General features: G+C 40.0%; 1 protein-coding gene across 2 annotated transcripts; it reads left to right on the forward strand.

The window, feature by feature from the left end:
• The first annotated feature begins 485 nt into the window (after nucleotides 1–485).
• CNPY1 (canopy FGF signaling regulator 1) lies at nucleotides 486–9,967 on the forward strand. Of its 2 annotated transcripts, XM_049714624.1 has the most exons (5): nucleotides 486–668; nucleotides 1,500–1,703; nucleotides 3,445–3,541; nucleotides 7,590–7,671; nucleotides 9,686–9,967. In XM_049714624.1, the coding sequence occupies exons 1-4, from the start codon at nucleotides 603–605 to the stop codon at nucleotides 7,625–7,627; spliced, it is 405 nt and encodes a 134-aa protein (XP_049570581.1). In that variant the 5' UTR covers nucleotides 486–602; the 3' UTR covers nucleotides 7,628–7,671; nucleotides 9,686–9,967. The 2 variants fall into 2 exon arrangements, with proteins under 2 accessions (XP_049570581.1, XP_049570582.1); XM_049714625.1 differs by lacking the exon at nucleotides 486–668 and adding an exon at nucleotides 705–1,174 and having other exon boundaries at nucleotides 7,590–9,967.
• Nucleotides 9,968–11,855: the final 1,888 nt, after the last annotated feature.

An 11,855-nucleotide genomic window follows, 5' to 3' on the forward strand; every position in this document is an offset into this window, starting at 1 on the left:
TGTTAACCTATGTTTTTGGTTTTATTTACAACTTACCATGCTTAAGTGGCACCATTAAAGGTGTAAATAAAAACGTGACTTGTGTTTTGACTGTGCGCTTTGAGCTACTTTCTTTAGGGTCTTTTGAGCGTAGACATTTAAAAAATTAAAACACTCAATTTTTTAACTTGATATTTTAGCGGATAAAGAATGCTGCGGTACACTCCAGTTTAAAAAACGACCTAATTGCAGAGATGACTGAAGGGCCTTGAAAGCAGTTCCTAATCAATCTCAGATCGAGTTTTGCGGGCAGAAGGAGGGATATTTTATCACGGCGCACGTGGTGCTGGTAATGGAAAGTTCATTAGTGCCGGTTTTCTTTGGCTCGTTCCTTTTCTACAGAGCTCGTTCCTTGCCGAGCCTGGGGGGTGACGGGAGTGACGCTCGAGTGGTTTTGGCTGGAAGCAGGGTTAAGCGAAGAGGCGCGCCGCACAGCCCGCCCCGAGCCCCGCGGCCAGATGGCAGGGAGGGGCGCGGGGAGCCTTTGTGCGCCCGGAGCGCGCATGTGAATGCCGCGCGGTCGCCGGCACCGGAAGGGTTCACACTGCGTCTGAAAGGGGACAATGGAGGCTGGATATATCAACATCGGCGAAATCGAGTTCATTTGTGATTCAGCCCCTTTCACCATGGTTGTCATGCAAACTTCCTACTTTGATCAGCAGAGGGTGGAGAGGGAGAAAGCCCGCAGAGGCCGGGGCCGCGGCGCGTCCGCGGCGCCCTTGGCGGGTCCCCGCCCCCTTCCGGAAGGAGCCGCGGGGACGCAGCATCCTGCACCTTGACCTGTCTAGACGGCCCCCGAGTTTTTGTCCCGGTTACCAAGGGCGAGGGGTGCTCTTTGACCCCCGCGCGGGGCGGAGGTGGTCGGCCAAAGGGTCCTCTGAATCCTCGCTGGATTCCGGAGGGAGAGGGGCGTGCGGAGACGGGCGCCAGCTGTTCCAAAGACAGCGCAGCCGCGCCTGCGAGAGGGGCGATTCGGTCAGCCTGGCTTTTCCCTGCCCGCGGGCCCGAGCGGCCGCCGAGGGGCCAAGGCGCGCAGGGCAGCGGCTGCGGAGCGCGAAGCCCGGCCTTCTCCCAGCTCGGGATGCGCTGGAGGAGAGACCCGAGCGCTCTCTCTGGCTCTGTCTGTCTCTTGCAAGTAGATAATAACAGCCATTACCTGTGCTTAATGCCTTATTCTGCATGTTCCATGACTTTCCGAAATTATCACCTGTAGAAGTATAGTTTCTAGCTTGAATAGAAGTTTTTTCTTCTGTCCACTTTCGAACATAGGCACTTTTTAAAAACCGGAATTTAGGCTAACCCCTTAAATTATGTAAATAATAGAACTGTGCACATGTTGTATCAGGACAGGAATACTGTTTGGGGGATGGGGTGTGCTGCCACGTGCATTCAGGGGAAGGTCTTTTAAATAATATCAACGTTAAGACGAGTTTCCTCCCTTTTTTGGCTTTTCTCCACAGATTCCCTTAGCCCAGTCGGAGGCATTGCTCACAGACCTCTTGGATAAAGTGTGTGAGCGAATGAATGACTACAAGCTCGAAGAAGACCCCGTGACTAAGGAGAAGACTTTCAAGAGATTTGCTCCAAGGAAAGGAGACAAAATATACAAAGAATTTTTAAAATTCTCTTTTTATTCTGATGCTTACAGACATTTGAAATTCTCGGTAAGCTGTCTTCTTCGCAGAGGAATTCCGTACTCCGTGAACATGTTTTTGGTACTTTTTTTTTTTTTTTTTTTTTTTGCTGTTTGTTTGGGGTTTTGTTGAATTTCAAGACATGCCCATTAAACTGTTATCTATTAGCTTTGTTGTCCTGCTGCTTTCTCAGTGTTAACCGCGCACTTAGTGACTTGCCTTTTGAGACACCTAGGGGCTGTGGTATTTCATCTCCGTGGAGACAGTTAAGTGATATTTTCCAGAAAGTGCGTTACAAATCCCAGTGACTTGGAGGCACAGTTTGCATGTTGCTTTGCTCCTGGGGACGGTTGGGAAGAGGACTCGGTCCTCCCCGTGCCCGGGCAGGTCTCTTACAAGTTCCTACGTCAGGAATCAGGGACTGTGGATCCGAGGTTAAAATCCAAATTAAAATGAATGTCGTTTTCAAATATTTATAGCCACATGATGGAGGGAGAGTGACACACATCACTTTTTTTTCCCCAAGGCTTCACAGAAGAGGGGGAATTTTTTTTTCCTGAGTTCGTTCAAGTATTTTAGCCCAAACAAAGGCTTAGTATGATAATTGGCTTTATGCCGCATTTCCTCCCAACATAATGTTTATTTCACGTGAATGCTGGCCTCTGGCTCTCTAGAATGTGCCTGGCAAAATATATAGCAAGAGATTTCACTTTACGTAATGCTACTGAGTCAGACCAAGTGATGGGAAAGCCTGTTTGAGAAATGTCTTTGGTTCACACGTTGGCCAAAATGTCAGACATGCTGAACCCCTGGTATAAGGGCTGCAGCTGACTTTTGAAGATTTCATTTTAATTAAATAATCAAGGCAATAATTCAGGGCTAAAAGTACTGTAGAATGGGAGTCACAGTGAGGAAGTGTGTTCGTATCTCACAGGTCTCCATGAATATGTAATAGTGGAATTTAAATATTTTTAAATGCCATTTAAAAATTTTTATCTTCTCACTTAATGAACTCGGAAAATGAGTTACTAGTCTCCAGTGAACACTCCTTACCACCACAGTTCCTAAGCTTGTGCTTCCCCGACGCAGACACACGCTCCAGTCCGAATTTAAGATTTTTGGGTGCGTGGGTACATTTGAGCTCCCTCTTCTCTGAAATGTCAGATTTGGGGTGGGGGGAAGCAAAGAGAAATTACGGATGGACCCCTTAAGTGGTATGAAGAGAAACTTTCCTGAGTAACTGAAAAGCCCCGTTATCCCGAGTGCAATTGAAGATGCACTTGTATTTTGGTTGCTGAGAAAGCTTAATTATTTTCACACTTCAGACCCTGTTTTAAAACCACAAAATGGATTATCATGTTAAATCTAAAGGAAACTGCTTTAACCATTTCAAGGAGCCGTGTTCTCTAAAGTTTCAAAACAAACAAACAAACAAAAATCCCGAAGACTTTCAGCTCCATCCCTCCTGTTCCTTGCATTCCATTCCAGTTTGAGGAAGAGGAACAAATACAAAGAACCATTTTCCTGCCTCACCCTCGTCTTTCAACAGGACTAATCAGTTAGCCAAGTCTCAGGAAAATGATGCAATTAACATTCTGGGAAGAGGGTTCATCCAATGCAATGTCGTCTTAAACCAAAAGGGCCAATAAAATGGACCACCTTGGTAACATGATTTTATATTTTTAGCTAATAAAACTGTGACAAGTTCTTCCTAACAAGATGTCCTGTGAGTGCATATCTATCCACATATGTTGTTATTCTGTTTCTACAGTGTGAAACTATAATGGAAGAGTACGAAGATGAAATATTCTCACTTATCGCCCAGGAGGCACACTACCTCGCTGACAAGCTGTGCAGTGAAAAACCAGGTACTGTGTCTGATGTAGCATGCGCCCTCTCCCTGGCCCACCCCTCCCTTGAGCTCAGCACTGCAGCATCTTTTTTTTTTTTTTTTTCAAACCAAGCCTCGCTGTCTCCCTGCCCCTGACGGGGTCTCCACTGAATCAGAAACGACGCCATGTGAGAGAAAAGCACACAGACCTCAGGGCTCTGAGGCCTTTGCTGGTTGCACTTCTTCTCCTCGACATTTTAAATGAATTTAAAGATGCTTGATTTCCAGTTGGGAAGGAGCAGAGTTGCAAGAATCCAAAGCGTTTCTCTTTTTAAACTTTCAGAGCTGTGGGTTCTCCATCCTGGACCAGGGAAGGAGAATCCCTTTAGGACTTGTGTACTTACCTCCACCAACAGAAAGTGGGACCTTTCTTTAGTAAGAAATTTCAAACGTTTTTCTGTTTGTTTATTTGACGCTAGATTTTTTTTCAAGTTCCTTTCCTAGCCTACCTACTTCTTAAGAATGTTTTTCTGGGAGAGGGTGGAAGATAATACTTGATTCGTATTCTTAAACACACACATGCATACGCACAATAAGAAGCTAGAAAACACTGCCAGAAGTTTATTTTCTATATACAGAGTTGAAACACAGGGCCACCCTGACCCGACCCTCCATTTGGTTGAACACACGTCGTCTGTATCACGTTGATACTTTTAAAGTACATTTACAAGAATGTAGTACAAGTCGTACATTCTTTTCAGATATCTTTGAAAAACTGAATGTGATCTATGAAGACACTGGTTGGAAGCTGGGGAAATACTTTGATGCAATTATGGAAGCTTGAGATGTTTAGCATTCGGCAATTGTTTATAATAAAGTATAATATACCTGCAGCCATAGGGTCAAATTTAGTGCTGAAGTCCTTAAAATAACAGTTACTGTGAGTAGAAGATAAATATTTGTCATCCAAAGTTACTGAACAAGAAAGTAACAAATTTCCATTAACGTGATGACGTTTTCTTACTCTGAGGAGATAATGGGGTTGTTCTCTGTTTAAAATCCAGTTTAGTTGGGAATTTGAAGGAGAGTGTGGTGAAATGATGCAGTCAGGATATAGCCAGGGATCCAAGAACTTTTTCCATTGATCTTGATATTTACTGTTGTAACTTGTGAAATTCACATAAATAAGTGCAGAGTCACAATTTCCCAAAGAAATTATTTTGGAAGGTTTTCAAGCTGTTCAGAGGTGAATGTGTGCGTTAAGATGTAGCAAAAATGTAACGATGTTGAGAATATGTGTTTTCCTATTTTTTCCTCATAAAGGATTTGGGCTTGTCATAATCAGCTATGGTAAATGCAAATCATTTGCTGTATGAGCACCTGCTCAGATATTACAAAAGTCTCAAGAAAGTTTCACCAACTCTTTACGGCAGTAGTTGCCTCAGATAATAAGATTCTGAGGAAAGACTCTGTTCCCAAGTGCAGCAATTTGGCTTAATTTCGATAATATTAACTATCTCTTTTCATTCCTTCTGCATATTTATAATTAGAAATAAAAATTAATATTATCCTAAAGAAAATACAAGCGTAAAGCATAAACTTAGGATATGTGCAATATTACTAGTGTAAAATAAAACATGATCAAATAATTCTTAATAGCATCGATGTTTTAAAAACTGATTAAGTGCTTACACTGTAAACGTAAGTATCATTGCCCTAGAACTATTGAGAACACAAAGTAACCACTCCAAAGAGTAAACCACCACATGGCTGCTACGCAGTAAAATGGAGTGAGTTTTTTCAGGTTGTTTCTCTGTGAAACATACTTACGGATGTTCCAAACCACTTATAAATTAAAAACTAGGAATACAGTAATCCTAAAAAGAGAGAAGAGTCCCTGCCCTCCTAAACCGCCCTTATTATTGAAGTAAGTAAACCTCAGGACAAGATAAGGAGTTTTTCAAACTTAAACATTTTAGCCAGGAAAAAACTAAAGTGACAGAGCAATGAGAATAATTCCAATTAATGACTGCAACAACAAAGATGTAATACGTTTTAACATATTGGGATGCTTTCGGAAATTTGTGGAAAAGGTGAGACTCTCGTATTGCATAAAAAGTCCAGAAGCTTTTAAACATAATCTAATACAAGTACAGTAAGTTTCCTGCTCTAGCATGACATTCACCCTCTGTTTTGTAAAGGCGATGCTTTATTTTGTGCTGTTGTACCACAGTTTTGCTATGATCCCTCTGCACGATTTAAATGATGTTTTAAAAATATGACTCTGTGTGTGTGTGTGTGTGTGTGTGTGTGTGTGTGTGTGTGTTTATTGGAGGCTATGAAAACTACATTAACCAGTAACTCTGTACCTAGTATATACTATGAGCAGACACTGTACTGAGAGCTCGTGAAATGTCCCCATTGCTTTTAGGGAGATGAATAATCTTTTCAAAGATAAATATTTCTAGGACTAGAGGTTTGAGTGGAAGTTTAGTCCCTTTATATACACCTTATATGTGTGTGTGTGTGTGTGTGTGTGTGTGTGTGTGTGTGAATTTCGCCTTTTTCTATTTCATGTGGACCTTTTCACTTTATTTTTAACAATTATATGGGAGCAGATGAGGGCTCATTCACAGACTTTAACATTTCAGCTGTAGAGGTATCATTGACCTAGAAAATTGTAAGGTATTTAAAGTGTACATCATGGTGATTTGATATGTGTGTACGTTGTGAAAGGATTCCCCCCATCTAGTTAATTAACACAGGTATGAGTCTTTAAAATATTAATATTCTAAGGCTCACCCCCTACACAAAATAAATGGGGAAAAATGGAGGAAACATATTTTATGTTAAACTTAAAATGACTGTGTTTGGCTTTAAAAATAACAATGTAGTGAGATTTTCATGAACATGTGTCATCCTTTCAACGAATGAAAAACGTCTCAGTGAAAGGCTGTGGGTCTGCAGGTGGATCTGAAGATGCCACTCTAGCTCTTTTCACTGGATAGAAGAAAAGTTATCAAATACACCCTGTTTGGGGGGCACGAGACAGTAATAGTGGTAGCAGGTTATTTCTTATGTATCTCTTTTTCTTTCCTAGGCATGAAATAAAAGTGAGTTCGTTAGATTTTCCTGGTTGAATGTTTTGTGGCACATGACTCAGTCTTTTCCAGATTGTCATTTTAATGTCTTGAAGTAAAAATGGTATTTTAAAATCTTAATAATATATAAGGTCATGATTCAAATGACAGCTATACTCCACTCAAGGTAGAACATGTCACTCTAGATTATGGATAAGTGGATACTCTGGTCTGTGGAGGTTTTTATGAGGTAGAGTGAGGGTATAAACACAAATACATAAATGTGTTTTGTATACATATCACTTCTGCTTTGATATCAAATCTTAACATTTAAAAACATCAGACCGATGAGAATTTGTGACACGATCATTTTGAATGCCACAGATGGAATAGGTCTCAGATATCCAGAAATATGTAGCCTACATTTAAAGTAAAAGCATTTTGACCTTTTTGTATAGACTTCCAAACACTAATGGGGGTGTTAAATTCTAATATTCAAAATAATTACCTTCAAGGCTAATAAATCATACAAAATAATACGAAGGCTGGCCTATTTCCTATTTGAAATAAATTACGTAGCTAAAATAACCCGTAGCCCAGTCTAAAGAGAGCTGGCATTAATTGCTTCCAGTTGGAAATGTACTATGTATCCAAGCGTCATTGCCTCTCTGCTCCTTGGATTAAATGCCCAGCGCACGGATTCCCTGTCTCGAATATTCCTTAAATACTCCCATGACCACGGGCAAGATGATACAACCCCTGGGCTTTGTTTCAGAATACTCCAGGAAAAAATACTGGAGATGGGACAGGAATAGCAGTGGCTGACCGAGCTACAGGGGAGTTGATTACATTCGTCTTCCTACTCTTGTGTGTATTTGAAAATGTCCATAAGAACGTTTTAAAAAAAATGTGCTTCCACAAGAATGTGCTTTTGCAGAAAGTAAATTATGACTTCTGGGCTGGTGTTAAATGTGATAGTGATGCCATCTAACTTTTTTTTTCCAGGTCTGTGTGAAACTTCTACTAATCACACTGAACTCTAGGAATGACGCTGCTACTTAGAGGAGAGACAAGTCACAGCCCCAAGGTCAATGTCTGCATTTCTGTCCTCATGTTTCTTCATGAGAAGAAACTTTACGTCTCTTGTTCATACTGCATTGTCTCATGTTTGATATTTTATTGAAAATCTCTTGTTTGGCATCATGACGAGCCCCAATTCTTTCTATAGGTGAAGCTGAGGAGTGCATGAAACGAACTACCTTTGTAGATTTTGATACAAACAGGCTTGGCAGGAAAGCATTTAACTCAGTAATAGGAAAAAAGTGAAGACATTTCATAAATGAAATAAGGATTTAATAACGTGTACTGTATATTTCACGCACATATACGAGTATAGTGTTCTGTTTGATAAAAACTAGATTTCATAAATACTTGATTAGTCATGAAATTAAGAAAACATATTGCTGCAAATTCCAGGTTAATTTTTCTGGGCTGTATGGCTATCACTGAAAGAAGCAAACTCACTTTATATCAGGAATGAAATTTAAATTTCTAGAAACCTTAAGTTTAAAAACTTTTTAATTTCTAAAATTTAATTAAATGCATAAAAAACAGTGAGTACTTTCACAGGGAACAGTAACTCTATTGGCCTTCCTGATGCGTACATCCCGAATTCACATGATTTAGAAAGTTGATTTATTATTCATACATTTGTTATCATGTAGTCTCAAAGGATGATACCAGTGGCCATGTTTTGTTTCGCTGCAAACTCTCCTGTCGTGCCTTTGTTTCTTAAAGACTTTCACCTAACATTTAGCGTGTAGATTTTACTACTAACCAACCTATCATTCTCTCTGTGGATGTTTTTGTAGGTGTGGAGATGGAAGGAGAGGTGGGAACTTATGGAAAATTGCCTTTTGACCACGTTAATAACAGAGTGTAGTAATAATCTCACTCTTGGAGATTTCATTGTCTCTGTTAAGTTTACATTCATTGGAATAGAACTTTAATCATTTCAAAGGTCAGGACCTATTTTACAGTTGTTTGAAAGAAGACGTTCTCATTGTTGTCTCTGAGAATCTACTAGGTAGGATGCTTATACTTTGTTGTGTGGATTACTATTTGCTAAGAAAAAGCCAAGACCAATGAATCCACTGCACTGAGGAGTGGAGAGTGGAATAGAGCAAAGTCCCCAGAACAAAAGCTATTTGCCATATGTTACCTGATGGCCTAGAAATCCTGCACGTTACGTAAGCCACTCAACTGACTCGTCAGGAGGAAACAATTCTTACATTTAGAAAAATCTGCCAAAATGAAGGGAAAGAGGTTTCCATTCTTCTCCTTTTCCCACCTCGACTCTTATTAAAAGTTAGATTTTTAAAGGTAATTTCATTTATTTGGGAAAACTGAGAAGGTTGGTGATTTTTTGATACGTCTGTAGCTGGCTAAGTAGTATAGATCCTACATGTTATAACCCGATGAGGCTGCACTGCATGCAACTGATAAAAAATGGAAAGAGGGTTTAAGAATAATGAGCATCATTTTTCTGTAGGGCAGTAAAATTGTGACTTAAAACAGAGTCCCTATAACTTTAGGAAACTTAGCTATTTAAGTTTAATTTAGTATTTCAAAAAATGAGTCATAAACATTTTCCTAACTTAGGCTTCCTTGGTAAGTGCACTAAACTGTTTCTTCACGGGAACATGTAGAGACACTGGCGCGAAGTCCCCTCGAAAACCATAACATTTGTGATTGTAGAAGTGTTGGCTGCGGTCCTTCCATACCCTCAATGGTAAACCTGACACATTCTCACATCTAGACAGTACTAATGCTAATCGTAGAATTTAAGAGATTTGGGGCTTTTGTTTCCCACCTAAAGGACCGCGGGGAGGTGTGCCTTCCCTCCACTCATGGCTGTTTCGCATGGCTATCGCGGCTTCTGCTTTGACTGGAGAGAACCAAACATCTTGCCTCTGATGGGGAATAGCTTAAGGTTTTGCTAAATAGGGCTTTTCAGGTTTTTCTTACTTCCCAGTAAAAATAATCTTGTCTCTTGCAAGATTTTCAATATCTCACGACTTAGATCATTTTTTTCTTTCCAGATTGAACTTGTTAAACACATGTGAGTGTTTGTAGTTACTGATTAACACTACATTTGAGTGAGCCACTGCGTTTCTTATGGCTGCGATGACTCTTAAGTTTCCCTCTGGGTGTGGTGAGGCTGCACTGCTTTTGCTAATGAACAATAATGAGAGAGTAGCTAACTGCTGGCTTTGCCAGGCCTCCAAACACATTCCTGCCTTTTAATGACTTTTATTGACCAAAAACAAAGCAAAAGCAAAAAGCCAGAAAAAAAAAAAAAGGAAGAAAAAGAAACAAAACAACACCTAGGGTGTGACAGAAAAGTTTCTTAGAGTCCATGAAAAGCACCTAATTCTGGGTTAGAAGAGAATCTCAGGAGAATAGGTGGGGAGAGGTTTATAATGCTTATTAAAATAATATGTGGAGAGAAGACATGTTTCAGGTGGATGATTTCAAATCGTACTTTTATGAGATGGTTTTTTGGGGTCTCCATGGAAGACTTCTGTGAGCCTCTTCTCATAAAGAAAAGACCAAATTGGCTGAGATGAACAGCTTATATTTTGTTGTGTGGATTACGATTTGCTAAGAAGAAGCCAAGACCAATGAATCCATTTCACTGAGGAGTGGAGAGTGGAACAGAGCAAAGTCCCAAATGGGAGAGACCCATACGTGATTTACTAAAGCAAGCCCTAAAAAAAAGTCAATAACTGGTTCTATTTTTTTATACCTATTTCTCTGCTTGGCTGGTATTTATTCATATATGTAGTAGCATTGTCTGAATAAATATTTTAAACTATGTATCAATCGTAAAATTCACATGGTAATGGAATATGAGAAAAGGCAAGTCTTTGATGTGATCGTGTAGCCTGTTTGAAAATCTCGTACAAATCTGTGAGCTAATCTTAAACCTTGAAACCCATTCAATGGCATATTTCATAGTTTTACACCAAAATGCAATTAACAACGATATTATACTGTTACAATAAAAAGGATACCTATTAGATATGTGTTTTTATTATGATTTTTAACCTATAATTTAATTTCCCTTTATAAGTTTCTTAAATTCCTCAGGTTATTTGCTTTTAGAGCAAGGAACTAAATAAATAAAAGGTCAAATGAAATTGAAAGTCATTGCCCTTAAATTACCTAGGAAAAGAGGCAGGAAATGGCATGGTTCTCTCTGGGACTCGTACTTGCTGCCCCTTGCCCTAAACATGTATTTGCTGAGGAAGCAGGAGCCACTCTTTTTGTCTGTTTTCAGGACCTGCCCTGCTCAAAGGAGATGGTGATTAAATTTAATATAATATTGGCTCATTTGTCTGTAGGGCCATCACCTGAAACATCAAGCTTTGCTTCCTAAGGACAGTTTGCGGAAGTGGAGTCTAAAACATCAGATACAGGTCTGTGCCCGTCCCGATTCTCGGGGGACTCCGGAGATGGATGGGTAGATAGAAACATAGGTACGTAGCTGCAGCCTACAAACCTACATACATAGATATGAATAAAGTCAGGACACAGACAGGTCCGCTAAAGCTTTGACTGCTCCGGGGTGCTCCCAGAAAAAAAGTGTCTAGAAATTTCTTTAATTCCTTAAGGGAAAAAATTATTCCTATATTCCCATCTTGATTTTCAAGATTTTCGAGAAAGAAAAACTATACCCCCCATCATAACACACATAGAAACACAACAGCAAAATATTTATGAGACATATGCGTTAAGAAGTTACTGGAAAACAAAAAATGCCCTGAGGTTACATGGGAAATGTATTAGAATGTTATTCTAATATGGCTTATGATTGTGGAACTCAGATTTCAAGGAACTGTGGGTCGAAATTGTATCCCCCCCACCGAACATAATAGCGCAAAGTAGCCCAGTACAGAATAGCCCAATACAATGATGTAAGTTACATAATGGAACGTTGGAAGCCCAGTGTCAGCTAATTAAGTGTGGCCACGACTCGGAAAGATCCTGTAAGTGATAAGTTAAAATATTAATACCAATTTCCAACTTCTTGAATAGAGAGGTTGGCACCTGAAGAGTTAGAATGTATCCTGACATTTTATGTGAAAGGTTTGCCTCAAAGCTGCTCTCTGAACAAGTGGGGATTTCTCTGCTGCATGTTCTCTGATATCAGCCCATGAAAGGTGACGATAATCCTGGGGGTGACACCATTGTCCACAGAGAGAGAGA

This window comes from Orcinus orca, chromosome 9 (genome assembly GCF_937001465.1).
Source record: "Orcinus orca chromosome 9, mOrcOrc1.1, whole genome shotgun sequence".
Classification (NCBI taxonomy): domain Eukaryota; kingdom Metazoa; phylum Chordata; class Mammalia; order Artiodactyla; family Delphinidae; genus Orcinus; species Orcinus orca.

Excerpts from the sequence above, each read along its gene's own strand:
- CNPY1 (XM_049714624.1), top strand. The coding sequence starts at position 603 with ATGGAGGCTGGATATATCAACATCGGCGAAATCGAGTTCATTTGTGAT. Across the intron at positions 1,704-3,444 it reads ACAGACATTTGAAATTCTCG|TGTGAAACTATAATGGAAGA; the intron begins GTAAGCTGTCTT and ends CTGTTTCTACAG. Across the intron at positions 3,542-7,589 it reads GCTGTGCAGTGAAAAACCAG|GTCTGTGTGAAACTTCTACT; the intron begins GTACTGTGTCTG and ends TTTTTTTTCCAG.